The sequence below is a fragment of the Acanthopagrus latus genome, chromosome 2 (genome assembly GCF_904848185.1).
Source record: "Acanthopagrus latus isolate v.2019 chromosome 2, fAcaLat1.1, whole genome shotgun sequence".
NCBI classification, from domain to species: Eukaryota; Metazoa; Chordata; class Actinopteri; order Spariformes; family Sparidae; genus Acanthopagrus; species Acanthopagrus latus.
This window is the reverse complement of record NC_051040.1, coordinates 10,920,681-10,939,792: the sequence shown is the minus strand read 5'-3', so window position 1 is coordinate 10,939,792 and position 19,112 is coordinate 10,920,681. Positions and strand designations below refer to the sequence as shown.

The following is a 19,112-nucleotide window of genomic DNA, read 5'->3' as shown; positions in this document are numbered from 1 at the left end:
GGTGGATATTTTGTGTTTGGTGTTTGTTTCTTCTTCTTTTGTGCTTGCAGAGGTGCATTGAGAGACTGGGTGGGGTCCTCCACTCACTGGAGCAGCTGACACATGCTCATCTGCAGCAGGTCGGCAATCGGCATCTGCTGATAAGCCTTGCTCTCCACAATACCTGATACCAAATGATTACGCCAGTGTTTCTTACCTGGAGATCTACTATTTCTCCTGTTTCTCTGGTTCCAGTGCTCAACTATAGTCCTACTACCAGTGTCTCCAGCTCCAGTAGCCCAACACTCTGCACATCTGCAGCCAACAACCTTACCTTGCGCTCACCAGAGTTTCAACTCACCATGCTAACCATCCAGCGCCCCCGTGAGAGAGCTCCTCCTTCACACTTCCAGACAGAGACTCAGCCTGGGACTCTCCTCACCTTCACCAAATCCCTTGTGAAGTCATTAAATTACCTTTTACACCACACCCTGCCTCATTGTCTGTTTTTGGGTCTATAATCTACTAACCAAGCGTGACAGAATCATTTGGTCATCCATCCACAAGTCTCTTATCGCACAAGGTGCCTCAGTGAGAAGACACAAGCAGATGCTTCAGGGGGTCATGGACTTACTCTATACCTCATATGTGGGGAGTGGGTTTGAGGGAGGCAGATTTAGCAACTATTAAGTTTCATGTCATGTTTTTTATTGCTATTGCACCTGGCACAGGGTCTGAGGAAGCCAGAGGGCTATTCAGCCAGGACTCACAGTCAGTGGCATTTACCCTACTCTATTGATTTCTGCATTTTGGCAGCTGAGAATGGCTTGAGTGAGCATGCACTGATAAGTTCATTTAAGGAAGGTCTTTCAGAGAGTTAGTGTCAATAGAAGAACCAGCATATCTCACTCAGCTCATATCGCCAGTCATCCACCTAGATAATCGGCTGAGGGAGAGACTGAGCGAGAGGGCATCTACCAGCTGTAGACCAACTAGCTCTCCCCACCTAAATTCCCAGAGCACCTCTTGCTGTCCCAGAGGATCCTATGCAAGCGGGGAGGACCCGCTTGAACCTGGAGGAACGTCAGCGCCGGGTTCAAAAACAAATTTGCATCTACTGTCTACTGTGTGCACCATGGAGGTGAGTTAAGGTGGACCTGCCTCTGAAACTGTCAACCTACTCACCCACCATGTCTTCCAGCCCCATGGCCTTCCTGCTGATATCATCTCGGATCACAGTCCCCAGTTCACATCTCAGGTCTGGCAGGCTTGTTGTAAGGCATTTGACACCACCCTTAGTCAGGTTAACAAGTCGGGTTAGAATCCGGTTAGAATGACCAGCATGGGATGTGTCTACAACTTATTTCATATTGCAGAGTATGAGGAGGAGTGAAGTTGGCTATGAAAGCCCAATACAGGATACAGAGTCAGTGAGGTTGTCACAGTCCACCAAGTTTATTGAACACAAGCTTCAAACCTGCAAGATTTTGGGGTCATTTGAGGGCACCCGAAACAAACTGTAAATACTGCACTAAATAGAAATGCAAAAATAGAAATGCAATACTTTGCCATCCACCTGACAGGTGTGGCAAATCAAGATGCTGATTGAACAGGATTCAGGCACAGGTGGGGCAGGGAACTTTCCATGCTGGTGCATGGGATGCTGTTAACCAGCATTCCAGCACCAGCATGGGATGCTGGTGATTGGATGCTGGTGACCAGCTTCACCAGCAAGACTATGCTGGTAGGTCAGTACTATAAATGCGACCTTACTGGTGGACCAGTTTCATTATGCTGGTCCACCAGCAGCTAAGTGACACATTTGATACGGCATTTAAGAAACAAACACTCAAAGAACACAAGGGGTTCACTCAAGCAATACAGGCAAAGACACCAAAGCAACAAACACTTGCGGATACTTTCAAAAGGACAGAAAAATATCCTCAAGACATGGCCAGAAATATTACAGAGAAGGTAACTGAATTAATCGCACTGGATAACCAGCTAATCTCTGTAATAGAGGATCAGGGTCATCTTTGTCACCTGGAGCTTTTGACTCCTAGGAATATCAGTGGAATTACCAGAATCCACTGATCCTAGATGGCACTGTGCCAAGTGGCAGCCTATAGTAGCAGCTCCCGGTACTTTGTAGTTTTTATTGTGTTTTAACTTGCTTTATTATTATTGTTTGTACTCTGTGCTGTGGATAAACACTATCCACACATCAAGATGCTTCTCCAACAGTTTGGATATCTTCTAGTTACTTTTTCGTGCTTTGGTCTCTCCTGGTGACTGGAAGCCGTGCCTGCTCTACAGCCAGGATTGTTTACAGTCGCGACCAGCTGATCGCCTTGAGGCCCTAAGCCCTCTTTGCCGGGGAGAGACCGACAGTACCGAAGGAGCTAAGGAGGAGATGGCGAGGCTGCAGAGTGGGGGTTAAATGGAGAAGGAAGAGTAGGCAGTTTAAACCCTGCATCCCGGCAGTCATCACTGGAAACGTTAGGTCCCTGGCAAATAAGATGGATGAATTGGAAGCGCTTCTCAGCAGGAGAACAGAGAGTCCAGTATCATGTGTTTCACAGACACAGCGTGTTCAGAGAGAACTAAAACACAGCAACAGGGAGAGTAAGGAAAACTACAGGAGAAAACTGGAGTTAAAACTGGAGAACAATAACACCATGGATGTATGGAGGGGAATGAGAGAGATCACCTGCTTCCAGAGGAGAGGTGGAGGAACAGCTGAGGGAAACGAATAACGTGCAAATGAGTTAAACTTGTTTTTCAACAGGTTCGACTCCAGCTCCCCCAGCAGCGCCCCTGCTGCTCCTCTGAGCAACCAACTCTGGATACAACCCCCCCCCCACAGCTCCACAGCCTCACATCAACCCCCGCAGTGAACACCAGCTTTAACCACCTCCTTCTCCCCCACCCCCCACCTCCCTGCTGGCCCCCACCACAGAGTTTCTCACACCACCCTCCCCCGGGGCTCTTGCACTTTCCCCACTGCTGCCTACAAACTCGTGCAGCAGTCACCACTCTGCACCACCCCCAGCCCCCAGACTGGACTTAACATCACAGTCAGCCAGGTGAGGATAGAGCTGGAGAGGCTCAATCAGAGAAAAGCTGCTGGACCTGACTGCATCAACCCTCCTGTGTTGAACGCCTGTGCCGACCAGCTCTGTGAAGTACTCCAGCACCTGAACCTCCACCTTCAGAGGGGTTGATGACGCAATCATTTACCTGCTGCAGGAAGCCTACTCCTCCCTGGATAGACCCAACACCTTGGTCCAGATCATCTTCTCCGATTTATCCGGCGCCTTTAACACCATCCAGCCCAAGCTGCTGAAGGCCAAACTGGAGAACATACAGGTGGATTCTCCCTTCGTCACATGAGCCAGAGATGAGATTACAAAACTGTGTGTCTGACCATCTGATCAGAAACATCGGTTCTGTCAACATGCTGTCTCCCTTCCTCATCACCACCTAGACTGCAGATTTTAAGTACCGCAGCGAGTCATGTCATCTGCAGAAATTCTCTGAGGACACAGCCAATGTGGGGCGTGTAGAGGGTGGGAGGGAGGATGAGTACAAGGACCTGGTCTGCAATTTTGTTAAGGGGTATGGGCGAACCACCGGCAGGTGAATGCAGCGAAGACAAAAGACATGGTGGTGGATGTCAGGAGGAACAAGCCCCTACCCTCTCCAGTCTGCATTGGTGGGACAGACGTTGACATGGTGGATACCTATAAATGCCTGAGTGTGGTGCTGGACAATAAACTGGAATGGACTACAAACACAGAGGCAGTCTACAAGAAGGGCCTGAGCCAGCTTTACTTCCTGAGGAGGCTCAGGTCCTTCAAATGTCTGCAACTGGATGCTCCAGATGTTCTATGAGTCTGTTGCTGGCTCTAAGCTTGTCACCCTGGAGGAGATGATGAGGACAGGATGCTGGCAAAACTGCTGTTGATGATGGACAGTGTCTCTCACTCCCTCCACAAAACTCTGAACAAGCAAAAGAGCAGCTTCAGCAACAGACTCATTCAAGCCCACTGCCTTAAAGAACGGCACAGGAAATCATTCCTACCTAGTATTATTTAAATTTGATCACTGTAACTAAACCTGCACCTTATCTCTCATATCTTGCACCTTAAAAATCCACTAAGTTCCGCTTTGCTTGGTATTTAATGTTATTCTTGGAACTCCTAACCATCTTATTGTATACGGTGTATAGTTTTGCATATTGTCTGCTGTATATGTTGTTTTTAATGTCAATACTGTGTATTGAAGGTGGAAGGTGGTTGGTCAATGTTGCAATAGCATATGCAGAATAAGAAAGAGCCATAAGAAAGTATACACTTTGTTTCAACAAAATACAAAAAAACTATTAAGGAATGCAGGTTCTTTATTTCTTAATGCAACTGTATTATCCAGGATAATATTGGTTAAGGCTAAGTATTGGATCGGGACTCAGTACAAGCACATACTAAATATTAAAGGACTCAGATCAGGATTGGGGTAAAAAAAAAAACTTGATCGGGATATCCCTAGTCAAGGAAGCCACCTACAAACTCCACAAGACTCCAGAGAACATCCATGTTACCAGGAACGTGCATAGTAGTGACCAGATGTGAACCAATGTGGTTGGACTTAAGGTACCGTTCTTCTAATGATCAATAAATGGCTCTGTAAGAAAGTGAAACTATGTTAAATAAAACTCAAATAAATGTATTTTCCTCCTAACTCTGTGTGTTTTGTTCGACTATTATGAAGGCTATGTCCGATATAATATGGCAGTACATTTGTCTAATTAAGCTATAGGCCGATGTTGGTAGCATTAAATGTATAATTTGGTAGTGAGGGTAGAATAGTGTCTAACTAGCATATTTTGGACTTGGATTTTAGACTAAGATCTTGTAAAATGGTGTCTAATAGTGTATTAGGATCTCCAATTTGGTTTGTAATTACAGTATAAGTTGGTATAATAGTGTTTAAGTATACTAGCCTATATTTTAAGTAATAAGCCTTTATATGCGGTTTGTGATTACAGCATAATTTGTGTCTAATTACAGTATAACTTTCTAGTTGTCTAATCTGAGAGAAAGTGTGGCTTTTTACATCTTATTAGCATATTCATTTTGTCTAAAATCATACAAAGTACAGCTTAGTACTTCTTATAAGCTTATTGTTTTTGTCTAATTTCATACAAAGTATGTCTTGTTACGTCTTATTAGCATATTGTTTTTGTCTAATTTCATACAAAGTACATTTTTTAAATGTTATTGGTGTATTGTGTGTGTCCAATTTGATGCAAAGTAGGGCTTGTTACATGTTATGAACATACTGTGAAATACAGTGACCAGAAATTTTAGGCCCTTCCCCAACTCCTCCTTGTGGGCCATTGGTTGATGTTTAAGTTTATACAATGCTTGCAAGTCAATAAAAGAGGTTGTCAGCAATAACACTGACTGGGCTCAGAAAAGGGATGAACAGGTGGAAAGTCATGTGGGGATTTTTAGATATTAAATTGCTCTCTCTCATGTATTTCATGTTGTTGTGTTCCTGCTTCTCTTCTGTTGAGTCGTCCCCTCTTTATTCCTCCTCCTGCCGGTTACAGGGACGGTTTCATCTAAATGAGATGCATAAGGCAGGAGATGTTGTTCTAGGTGGGACGTTTCGGATCCACTTCTTCTCTGTGCTTCCTGACCTATCTTTTACCTCAGACCCACAGCAGCCTACCTGCCACGGGTGAGTCTCTCAGGGAAGTGGCAAATGTTGAAAAAAAACTGGAGAAAATAAATTCAATGACTCATATTTATCTCTGTAAATTTACTGCAGTTGTATCTATTTAATCATTGTAAGTAATTGTTGATATTCAACTGACAAATTTATTCGTAAAATTTGTACTTGCAATGTGTTCATGTTGTCACAGTTATTGTATGGCGATTTTTGCAATACTTAACAGTGATATTTGTGTTAGTTTTGATGTTGTAGGATTTAGGAGGGTCCAGACCATGGCCTTTGCAATTGATGAGATCAACAGGAACTCCAATCTGCTACCTAATGTGACTCTGGGATACAGTCTTTACGATAACTGTGTCAAACTAGGGATCGCATTTCGTGCAGTATTATCCGCAGTCAGTGGTAAAGAGGAGCAGATTATATTAGATGAGACCTGTGCAGGAACCCCTCCAGTCATAGGGATTGTGGGTGATCCTTTTTCTACGCATTCCCTTGCCATCTCCTCTGTCTTAGGTTTGTTCAAAGTACCTATGGTAAGTTTGCAAATGTGCCTTCTCTTAATTCTGTTGAATCATTTTGATATTATATCAGATTTAATGTAACTTGTGAACCTACAGTAACGATCAAATCTTGAAAGAGCAGAAAAGGCTTTGAATGTTTTCAGGCTGTACAGTCTGTGTCTTTCACAGGTGAGTTATTTTGCCACATGTGCCTGTCTGAGTGACCGGCAGAAGTTTCCATCCTTCTTTAGGACGATTCCAAGTGATGCTTTCCAGGTGACCATCCATCAGCAAAATGAAGATGCATTAAAGAATGTGCCGTAAAACATTCACAAGGATAACGTCTCTACACTGTAAAAACAGTGATATTCCTTGAAACGCCGACAAAATCTGATCCGAAATTAAACCTTTTTGACATGTTTTCCATAGAAAGATTATTTCAGACTACAAAACCGAATCTCTTTATTCACTAAGGTGAAGGCTATGATTCAGATCCTGAAGCGTTTTGGCTGGAGTTGGGCAGGTCTGCTGGTCAGTGATGATGACTATGGACTCCAAGCTGCTCGATCCTTGCAATCTGACCTGGCACACTCTGGTGGAGGTTGTCTTGCCTACTTAGAGGTGCTGCCATGGGGCAATGACCCAGATAAACTAAGAAGGATCGTGGATGTGATGAAGAAATCCACTGCTCGTGTGGTCATTGTGTTTGCACATGAGAGTTACATGATGAACCTCATGGAAGAGGTTGGGCTTGAACTACAATTTAAATTATACCTTTTATTTTTTTTTCAATTTATTTATCAAACTGAACGAGTTAAGTTAGAATAACATATTGGCCTGTGACAAATATATTTATTTTAATACATAATACTTCATATTTGTTAAGTGTCCTCTTAGCATTGTTTTAAAGTATGACTGGTTGTCAGACAAATTACACAAACTGTAGATATGATGATATCATCGCTTTGCTCACAAACTACTGTGTAAATCAAAGGATTGCATCTCTTAAAAAAACAAGTAAGACATCATTTGTGTGTACAGTTCAGAAGACAAGACATTATTTCTGTGATATGGCATTATGGAGTTATGTATGTTATTTGATACTCAGGTGGTGAGGCAGAATGTGACAGACCTGCAGTGGATATCCACTGATGCCTGGACAACTACTACCGTCTACCAGACCCCGGACCTCATGCCGTACCTGGCTGGCACACTTGGCATTGCCATCCGTCGAGGAGAAATACCAGGCTTCAGGGAATTCCTTCTACAAATGCTTCCTGACCTACACCATAACAACAGCTATGGAAATAGTATGGTGAGAGTTTAACTGTGCAATCTGATCTGGTAATTGCAGTACTAATAATTAGTCATCATTTCTAAGACTGTTTTGAATATATTTCAGGTAAACCAGTTTTGGGAATTCACATTTCAATGTAGATTTGCACCACCTCCATCAGGTTGGATAGAGGCTGGGGGAACATTATGTACTGGACAGGAAAAGCTAGAGGATGTGGAGACTGAGTTGTTGGATGTTTCTGATCTCAGGCAGGAGTATAATGTGTACAAGGCTGTGTATGCGCTGGCCCATGCCCTTAATGACATGCTGCAGTGTGAACCAGGGAGAGGGCCTTTCAGCGGGCACAGCTGTGGCAATTTGAAAGAACTGGAGCCATGGCAGGTTTGATATCACTTTACAGTCCATCTGTTATATCATTAATTCAGAGGGTTTAATGTTTTTGCAAAGTGGTACTACTTATTGTAATGTGCCGAACGAATAATGAAACGAAATTACCTACTACTGGGTGATGTCAGTGATTACTAGTATTAGGTCAGTGATAGGCTCTTGTTGTGATGTTCATAAGTGTAGTATGCAGTTTGATAATTGAATTCTGGGTGCCCCATGTTTACCATGATTAGACAGAAAAAAATTCACTCTCAATACCTAGTCAACCACCAAAGTGAAGAAATCTTGGCTTGAAATAACCATTTCCTGAAGCCAACTGCTAGAACAGTTTAGGAAAAAACAAAACACATACAAGTGTCACATTTATTGATTTTGGTCTGTGAGGTTTAACCAGTCCTTTTTATTTTTTTCATTTCTCTATGGTAGCTACTGTATTACTTGGAAAAGGTCAACTTCACCACAACATTTGGTGATCAAGTGTCATTTGATGAGAATGGTGATCCCTTAGCGATCTATGACGTCATGAACTGGCTGTGGCTCCCTGATGGAACAACTAAAGTTCAAAATGTGGGTGAGGTCAAGAGGTCAGCCTTCAGAGGTGAAGAACTCACAATTGATGAAGACAAAATCTTCTGGAACTTCGAATCAAAAAAGGTTATTTCAGACACATGATGGATAACTCATTATAACAGTGTAAAGTAATGGAGAATAACAGATACTTATTTTTCTCTCTGTAGCCACCCCATTCAGTGTGCAGTGAAAGCTGTCCTCCAGGTACCCGCATGGCCAGAAAGAAAGGGAAACCTGTGTGCTGTTTTGACTGCATCCCTTGTTCTGAGGGGGAGATCAGCAATAAAACAGGTTGGTTTTTAACTTTAAGCATAGCAGTTTTGAGACAAAATATTAAAATATAGAGTAACTCAGGTCTGTTCATTTTCTCATAGATGCCATGGAATGCACCAGCTGCCCAGAGGACTTCTGGTCCAGTCCCCAGCGTGACCGCTGTGTTCCTAAGAAAACAGAGTTTCTCTCCTACCATGAGCCTCTGGGTATCGGCTTGACAGCTGCCTCCTTGCTGGGCACATGTATGTGTGCTGTTGTCCTGGGCATCTTTATTTATCATCACAGAACACCTATAGTGCGTGCCAACAATTCAGAACTGAGTTTCCTGCTCTTGGTGTCACTTAAGCTTTGTTTCTTGTGCTCACTGCTGTTCATTGGTCGTCCCAGACTGTGGACATGCCAGCTGAGACATGCAGCATTTGGGATTAGCTTTGTGCTTTGTGTCTCATGTATTTTGGTAAAAACCATGGTGGTTCTGGCTGTATTCAAGGCCTCCAAGCCAGGAGGTGGAACCAGCCTTAAGTGGTTTGGTGTTTTGCAGCAGAGAGGGACGGTAATTTTTCTCACTTCTGTTCAGGCAGCCATCTGCACTGCCTGGATTGTATCTGCCTCACCAACTCCTCATAAAAACACTCAATACTACAATGATAAGATTGTTTATGAGTGTGCAGCTGGTTCCACAGTTGGTTTTGCAGTGTTACTGGGCTATATTGGCTCATTGGCTTTACTCAGTTGTCTGATTGCATTTATAGCAAGGAATCTTCCAGATAGTTTCAACGAGGCTAATCTTATCACCTTCAGCATGCTGATCTTCTGTGCTGTGTGGGTGGCCTTTGTCCCTGCTTATATCAGCTCACCAGGCAAATATGCAGATGCAGTGGAGGTATTTGCCATCCTGGTCTCCAGTTTTGGTCTCTTGCTGGCACTGTTTGGACCCAAATGTTACATAATCCTGCTGAGACCAGAGAGGAACACAAAGAAGGCAATCATGGGTCGGGGAATCCAGACCTAGTAACTGCACGTATCTTCATGAGATGAATATTTTTCCTCATACATTACAAATATATGTCAACTTGACTTATTTTAACATTAATGCTGAAGTTCACTTATGTCACATTTGTAACTTATGTCACGCATGTAATGTACAGAACTCTCGGTCAGAAGAAAATGAAATTATTATGAAATGTATTCCCACTAAGATAAAGTCATTCTACAGCATCTGCTATAATCACAGATGGGTTTTTTTCTGTGTTACTTGATAGCCTGTTGTGTTTAGTGTACTGTAGTTTCACTTTCTTGCAGGGTCATTTGTCTCTCAATTTGATAAAACTGTACCCTAAGTCAAACCCCTTCAGTGCACATCTAGTTACTACTTCAGGCATTCCTTGTAGGCTGATGTTTTTACAGACACTAACATATAGCCACATGTATCCACAATGCTCAGACCACTAACACTACATCAATAGATGCTATATCGTCTTGCCACTTTTCCTGCCATGTATTCAAGAACTACATTTGACAGGAAATCCTTGTCAGAAGTATGGAATTGTGTTCAGCCAGGCAAAGACGGTGTGACCTGAAGTAGCACGCGACATGTGTGATATCTCTCTTATTTATAGTACAGTTATGTTGTAATGTGTTGCAATAACCTCTAAGAAGGTCTATTAAAATGCTAATAGTGGAACATAACATTTTTGGCAGCTTCCATATCCTAATCATACTGATTTACAATATTGCCCTACTTCAAACATACAGTTCAAAGAAAAAATAGATTGGAACACATATTGTTTCATGTCTCATGTTCTCATTGTCAGCCTCGAATGAAATTAAAGGCCCACCCGACTTTGGGTGGTGCTTAAGATTAAACAATTCTGAAAGTCAATAAAAGAGGTTGACTGTCATGTTCTGTCAGACTGTGGTGGATCTTTTGTGCTTGGTATTTTCTTTTTCTGTTGTGCTTGCAGAGGACCACTGAGAGGCTGGGTGGAGCCTTCCATTCACCCGAGCTGTACTTCTCCTGTGTTGTCTCTTCCCCTGTTTAGGTCAGTGATGAGACTGGTTGGTATTTGGTTTTAAACACTGTAGTGTGGAAATAGAGATATCTCAAGGTGGTTCCTTTTTTCATAGATTCCATGGAGTGCAACAGTTGCCCAGAGGACTTCTGGTCCTGCATCCAGTGTGACCACTGTGTTCCTAAGAAAACAAAGTTTCTGTCCTACCATGAGCCTCTGGGTATCTTCTTGTCAGTTTCTGTTTCAAGTTGCAAGTCTGGCCTCTATCTGAGGTGTGACCCAACGGAAAAGGTATGAAATGTACCTGGCAATTTTTTTCGTAGCACCTCTGCTGAGGTTCCAAGCAAGCCAAGGCGATACGTACGTCCACTGATTGGTCAGTTCTGGTCTCTACCAACTGGTCAGATCTGGTCTCTACCACATTGCTATGATGACCAGTACTACTAAGTGAGGAGAGGCGAGGCGAGTGGTGCTGAGCCACTGGTGCCGGTCATCCACAGCATGGCATCAAATTAAACCTATTCATCTGATCCAGTAAAAAAAAAAAAAAAAAATCTTGATGAATAAAAATGCTCACAGGATAAAGGTAAGGTTTATTTTCATGATGTGGGTTGGAGGATGCAGCTTTAACGCTGCAATTTTAGCTATCTTGAGTGTTTACTTTAGGACAGGGCAAAAATAAAATGTATGTGTCACATGTGAATGCCATAAGACTGAAGAGACACCCTTTCTGGTGAATTATAGCAGGCCCAGTGCATTGGCATTATTTTTTTTATGATTAATTTATCAATTTTAGTGTGACCATAGTTTATAAGTCTCTAATGTGAAGTGTGCCAAACAACTCTAATACATATTAGGCCTATTGTCAATTATTATGGACTATTGTGGCAGTGGATTATTTCTCTGAGTGGACTATTGTTAACTCTACTGAGTGAGTTGTAGTCTTTCCTGACCACATTCATTAGAATACTTATTGTGACATTATAATTTGAAATTATGTTGTCACAACATAATATCATTTGTACAAATTTGATTACATTACTACAGTTTAGTTATGTTTATGATGTATTACTTTGTTTTATTAAAAAGCATCATAACACAAATTAAAGTAAATTTCAAGTAAACTATACAATACATGACCATTAGTTCTGCCCAGAGAGCATAGGTTAAGACCGTATTAACAGTTAGGCACATATAGTCCATTTTGTAATACCCTACGAAATATACACAAACATATTCCTTCAATATTATATAGTGCTCATCAGCCATTTATCTTCATTTTAAAACTCTAACAAGTACAATGTGTCAAACTGCTTAAAAGTGACAACATTGATTGGGTGCATGCTTTAAGAGACACGGTACTGTAATTTCTGAATAAGTTTAACATAACTCAATTATTTAGTATGAATGTTTGCTTAGGATCTGGTTTGCTTGGTAACCTGAAGAGTTTTGTCTTTGCAGGAGCAATTCTGAAATATTTTGGAGCCGTGGACCAGGAAGCAGCACTGACACTTTCAGCACCTTCTGACCAGCATGCAGCACGGCCATCTTCACCACCATGGGACCAGGATGTTTAAGTATAAAAATGTTTTACAATTTAACATAAACATTTTTAGGAAGACTGCATCAGTTTCATTTATTGATTTATAGAGGATCCCCATTGTTTACCTTGAATTATCATGTTCTATTAGTTCAACTTTCCAAGGTGGGTCAACTGAAGATGTTTGATTTTAATTTGGGAAAGGATTTCATGACTCTAGCCAATTTTCCTCTTAAAGAAAAGATTGTTGCATCGTTGTGGATCACCTAAAAGGATTAGAAATCTATCCATTATAGTTTGACAAAATAGGGGCCACCAAAGAGCATCTTGCATAGGACCCCCAAAAAGACAGAAACGTCACTGCATCTAAATTATTGTGCCAACTACATACAATATATTCCTCCATCAATAAGAAAAATAGATGGGAAGACGTATTTGTTCCACCACTTGCTCAAAATTATCTGAAATTACATAATTCTAGGCCCTGCCTCTACTTTTGCTTATACCCCATTGGGTGGTGCTTAAGATTAACAATGCTGCAGGTCAATAAAAGAGATTGACAGTAATGAAACTGACTGGGCTCAGAAAAGGGATGAACAGGAGGAAAGTCATGTGGGGATTTTTAGATATTAAATTGCTCTCTCTCATGTGTGTCATGTTGTATTCCAACTTCTCTTCTGTTGTGTCCGCCTCCTCCTCCTGCCGGTTACAGGGACGGTTTCATCTAAATGAGATGCACAAGGCTGGAGATGTGGTTCTAGGTGGGACATTTCGGATCCACTTCTTCTCTGTGCTTCCTGACCTGTCTTTTACCTCGGACCCACAACAGCCAACCTGCCACAGGTGAGTCTTTCAAGAATGTGGTAAAAGTGAAACTGGAGAAAATGAATTCCATGAGTCATATCTCTTTCTATTAATTTTCCTACTGTTGTATTTATTTATTGTAATCAATTGTTGATATTCAACCAACATATTTGATTGTACATTTTCTATTTGTGCAATGTGTTCATGTTGTCACCGTTATTGTATGCTGTAATTTTCAATAGTTAATAGTGGTGTATGTGTTAGTTTTGATGTTGTAGGATTTAGGAGGGTCCAGACCATGGCCTTTACTATTGATGAGATCAACAGAAACTCCAACCTGCTACCTAATGTGACTCTGGGATACAGTCTTTACGATAACTGTGTCAAACTAGGGATCGCATTTCGTGCAGTATTATCCGCAGTCAGTGGTCAAGAGGAGCAGATTATATTAGATGAGACCTGTGCGGGAACCCCTCCAGTCATAGGGATTGTGGGTGATCCTTTTTCTGCACATTCTACTGCCATCTCCCCTGTTTTAGGTTTGTACAGAGTGCCTATGGTAAGTTTGCCAATTTGCCTTCTAGTAATTCTGTTAGATCATTCTGATATGACATCAGATTCAATGTCACATGTAAACATCGAATAAACATCAACTATTGAAAGAGCTGGAAAAGGCTTTGAATGTTTTCAGGCTATACAGTCTGTGTCTTTCACAGGTGAGTTACTTAGCCACATGTTCTTGTCTAAGTGACCGACAGAAGTATCCATCCTTCTTCAGGACGATCCCAAGTGATGCTTTCCAGGTGACTATCTGTCAGCTTAATGGAACTACATAACAGAATGTGCAGTTAAACATTCACAGGAAAGAACATGTCTACACTGCCAAAAAACAGTTATATTCCTTGAAATGCAATAACTAAATATTATCCAGCTGAATTTTTTTTAACATGTTTTCCATACAAAGACAGTTTCAGCCTGCAAAAATGAATTGCTTTAATCACTCAGGTGAAGGCTATAATTCAGATCTTGAAGCGTTTTGGCTGGAGTTGGGCAGGTCTTCTGGTCAGTGATGATGACTATGGACTCTATGCTGCTCGATCCTTCCAATCTGACCTGCCAAACTCTGGTGGAGGTTGTCTTGCCTACTTTGAGTTGCTGCCATGGGGCAATGACCCAGATAAACTAAGAAGGATCGTGGATGTGATGAAGAAATCTACAGCTCGTGTAGTCATTGTGTTTGCACATGAGAGTTACATGATGAACCTCATGGAAGAGGTTAGGCTTGAACTGCAACTTAAGTTGTATTTTTTTTTATCAAACTGAAAGATTTAACTTATGATAATATATTGGCAAATATGTTTATTTGAACAGGTTACACCTCGTTTTGTTTAATTCCCTGTTATCAGGGTTTTAGAGCATGATCAGATTCAGACAAATTATATGCAACTTTGGTTATGATGATGTGTATCACTTGGCTCGTGAAATACTGTCTAAAACAAAGGATGGCATCTGTGTATGAAAAAGTAGGACATCACTTGTGTGTACTCTGTACAGTTCAGAAGACTAGACAATACTTAAGTGACCTGGCATTATGGAGTCATATATTTTATTTGATACTCAGGTGGTGAGACAGAATGTGACAGGCCTGCAGTGGATATCCACTGAAGTCTGGACAACTGCTACTGTCTTCCAAACCCCTGACCTCATGCCATACCTGGCTGGCACACTTGGCATTGCCATCCGTCGAGGAGAAATACCAGGCTTCAGGGAATTCCTTTTACAAATGCTTCCTGACCTACACCATAACAACAGCTATGGAAATAGTATGGTGAGAGTTTAACTGTGCAATCTGATCTGGTAATTTCAGTATTAATAATTAGTCATCATTTCCAAGACTGTTTTGAATATATTTCAGGTAAACCAGTTTTGGGAATTCACATTTCAATGTAGATTTGCACCACCTCCATCAGATTGGATAGAGGCTGGGGGAACATTGTGTACTGGACAGGAAAAGCTAGAGGATGTGGAGACTGAATTGTTGGATGTTTCCGATCTAAGGCAAGAGTATAATGTGTACAAGGCTGTGTATGCTCTGGCCTATGCCCTTGATGACATGCTGAAGTGTGAACCAGGGAGAGGGCCTTTCAGTGGGCACAGCTGTGGCAATTTGAAAGAACTGGAGCCATGGCAGGTGTGAGATCACTTCATACTCCATCTGTTACATGACTAAATCATAGGGTTCAGTGTTTCTTGCAAAGTGGTATCACTAATTGTAATGTGCCGAACAAAATGTGAGAGGAAATGACCTGCTACTGGGTGATGTCAGTGATTAATAGTATTAGGTCAGTGATAGGCTCTTGTTGTGATGTTCATAAGTGTAGTATGCAGTTTGATAATTTAGTTCTGTGTACTGCCGTGTTTACCATGATAACACAGAAATATTTTACTCCCAACAACTTAGTCAACCACCAAGAGACAGCTTAAGGGTTAGAAAAAGCAATTTGGGAAAAAAAATAGAAAACTGTTTGATTAGGTCAGGAAATAAACTGAAGAAGTACCAGAGGGTACCAGGCACCCCATTAATGTCTGTATGTCTTTGAGGTTTAATTGGTCCTCTTCATTTTATCTCTCTATGGTAGCTAGTGTATTACTTGGAAAAGGTCAACTTCACCACAACATTTGGTGATCAAGTGTCATTTGATGAAAATGGGGATGTGTTAGCAATCTATGATGTCATGAACTGGCTGCAGCTCCCTGATGGAAGAATTAAAGTTCAGAATGTGGGTGAGGTCAAAGGCGAAGAACTCATAATTGATGAAGACAAAATCTTCTGGAACTTCAAATCAAAAAAGGTTAAATCTGATTTTTCAGACACACCATGGGTAACTCATTATAACAGTGTAAAGTAATGAAGAATAACAGATACTTATTTTTCTCTGTATAGCCACCGCGCTCAGTGTGCAGTGAAAGCTGTCCTCCAGGTACCCGCATGGCCAGAAAGAGAGGGAAACCTGTGTGCTGTTTTGACTGCATCCCTTGTTCTGAGGGGGAGATCAGCAATACAACTAGTTGGTTTTGAACTTTTGAAACATTGCAGTATTGAGACATAAACATATAGAGTATCTAAGGTCTGTTCCTTTTCTCATAGATGCCATGGAGTGCACCAGCTGTCCTGAGGACTTGTGGTCCAGTCCCCAGCGTGACCACTGTGTTCCTAAGAAAACAGAGTTTCTCTCCTACCACGAGCCTCTGGGTATCGGCTTGACAGCTGCCTCCTTGTTGGGCACATGTATGTGTGCCATTGTTATGGGCATCTTTATTTATCATTATAGCACACCCATAGTACGCGCAAACAATTCAGAACTGAGTTTCCTGCTCTTGGTGTCACTTAAACTTTGTTTCCTGTGCTCACTGCTGTTTATTGGCTACCCTAGACTGTGGACATGCCAGCTGAGACATGCAGCATTTGGGATCAGCTTTGTGCTTTGTGTCTCATGTATTCTGGTTAAAACCATGGTGGTTCTGGCTGTGTTCAAGGCCTCCAAGCCAGGAGGTGGCACCAGTCTGAAGTGGTTTGGTGTTTTGCAGCAGAGAGGGACAGTTATTGTTCTCACTTCTGTTCAGGCAGCCATCTGCACTGCATGGATTGTATCTGCCTCCCCAACTCCTTATAAAAACACTCAATACTACAATGATAAGATTGTTTATGAGTGTGCAGCTGGGTCCACAATTGGTTTTGCAGTGTTACTGGGCTATATCGGCTTATTGGCTTTACTCAGTTGTCTGATTGCATTTATAGCGAGGAATCTTCCGGATAGTTTCAATGAGGCTAATCTTATCACCTTTAGCATGCTGATCTTCTGTGCTGTGTGGGTGGCCTTTGTCCCTGCTTATATCAGCTCACCAGGCAAATATGCAGATGCAGTGGAGGTATTTGCCATCCTGGCCTCCAGTTTTGGTCTCTTGCTGGCACTGTTTGGACCAAAATGTTACATAATCCTGCTGAGACCAGAGAGGAACACAAAGAAGGCAATCATGGGTCGGGGAATCCAGACCTAGTAACTGCACTTATTTTCACGAGATAGATGAATACCTTTTCTGTATACATTACAAAATACGTCAACTTGACTTATTTTAACATTAATGCCAAAGTTCACTTATGTCACGTTTGTAATTTATATCATGCATGTAATGTACAGAACTCTCTAGAAGAAAATGAAATTAATATGAAATGTACTCCCACTTAGATAAAGTCATTCTATAGCATCTGCTATAATCACAGATGGGTTTTCTTCTGTGTTACTTGATAGCCTGTTGTGTTTAATGTTCTGTAGTTTCACTCTCTTGCAGGGTCATTTGTTTCTCAGTTTGATAAAACTGTGCCTAAAGTCAAACCCCTTCAGTGCACATCTGGTTACTACTTCAGGCATTCCTTGTAGGCTGATGTTTTTACAGACACTAACATATAGCTACATGCATCCACAATGCTCAGACCACTAACACTACATCAGTAGATGCTATATCCTCTTGCCACTATTCCTACCATGTATTCAAAAACTACATTTGACTGGAATTCCTCATCAGAAGTATGGAATTGTGTTCAGCCAGCCAAAGAAGGTGTGACCTGAAGTAGCACAGGACATGTGTGATATCTCTCTTATTTATAATACAGTTATGTTGTAATGTGTTGCAATAACCTCTAAGAAGGTCTATTAAAATGCTAATAGTGGAACATAACATTTTTGGCAGCTTCCATATCCTAATCATACTGATTTACAATATTGCCCTACTTCAAACATACAGTTCAAAGAAAAAATAGATTGGAACACATATTGTTTCATGTCTCATGTTCTCATTGTCAGCCTCGAATGAAATTAAAGGCCCACCCGACTTTGGGTGGTGCTTAAGATTAAACAATTCTGAAAGTCAATAAAAGAGGTTGACTGTCATGTTCTGTCAGACTGTGGTGGATCTTTTGTGCTTGGTATTTTCTTTTTCTGTTGTGCTTGCAGAGGACCACTGAGAGGCTGGGTGGAGCCTTCCACTCACCAGAGCTACTGACACATGCTCACCTGCTGCAGGTTGGCAGTTAGTGCCTGCTGATAAGTCTTGCTCTTCATGCTACATTATATCAGATGATTTTGTTGATTAGACACGGTTCATGGCTCCAGCTAGATCGTCAATTAGTAAGATTTGTAGTGTACTCATGTTTCTCAACTGGAGATCTGATGTTTCTCGTTTCTGTGCTCCTACAACCAGTGTCTCCAGCTCCAGCAGCCCATCTCTCCACCTCTCTGCAGTCAACAGCCTTACCCTGTGCTCACCAGAGTTTCAACTCACCACAGTAACCACCAGTGTGCATGAGCACACCTCTCCTCCTTCTCCACACTCCTAGATGGTGACTAAACCTTGGACCTTCATCTGCAAACCTCTGAAGTCAATAAATTATCTTGTACACCACCCCCTGCCTCATTGTTTGCTTTTGGGTCTATAGTCTACAAACCAAGTGTAACATTGACAGCAATAACATTTACTGGGATCAGAAAAGGCAGGAACAGGAGGAAAGTCATGTGGGGTATTTTAGATGTTTTATTTCTTTCACCTATGTATTTCGTGTACTTCTCCTCTATCTCATGTTGGTTCCTTTTTTCATAGATTCCATGGAGTGCAACAGTTGCCCAGAGGACTTCTGGTCCTGCGTCCAGTGTGACTACTGTGTTCCTAAGAAAACAAAGTTTCTGTCCTACCATGAGCCTCTGGGTATCTCCTTGACAGCTGGCCCATTGCTTGGCAAATGTATGTGCGTGCTATCATCCTTGGGATCTTCACCTATCAACAAAGCACAACTTAGATATGCACCAACAATTCAGAACTGAATTTTCAACTAATGCTGTCCCTTAAGTTATTTTTCCTGTGTTTACTGCTGCTATCAGTACCCCCAGACGGTGGACATACCAGCTGAGACATGTAGCATTTGGGATCAGCTTTGTGCTTTGTGTCTCATTGTATTT

The 19,112-nt window shown here is 41.8% G+C and overlaps 1 protein-coding gene across 1 annotated transcript; it reads left to right on the top strand.

Annotated features, from left to right (window-relative positions):
* The first annotated feature begins 5,614 nt into the window (after positions 1 to 5,614).
* Positions 5,615 to 18,911, top strand: LOC119032498 (extracellular calcium-sensing receptor-like). Its single transcript, XM_037121769.1, has 17 exons — positions 5,615 to 5,724; positions 5,957 to 6,251; positions 6,408 to 6,494; positions 6,693 to 6,962; positions 7,327 to 7,533; positions 7,621 to 7,896; positions 8,329 to 8,556; positions 8,640 to 8,763; positions 8,847 to 9,040; positions 13,818 to 13,904; positions 14,723 to 14,929; positions 15,017 to 15,292; positions 15,741 to 15,953; positions 16,046 to 16,169; positions 16,250 to 18,182; positions 18,361 to 18,499; positions 18,757 to 18,911. Exons 1-15 carry the CDS (start codon positions 5,615 to 5,617, stop codon positions 17,158 to 17,160), a joined length of 3,609 nt encoding a protein of 1,202 aa, XP_036977664.1. The 3' UTR covers positions 17,161 to 18,182; positions 18,361 to 18,499; positions 18,757 to 18,911.
* Positions 18,912 to 19,112: the final 201 nt, after the last annotated feature.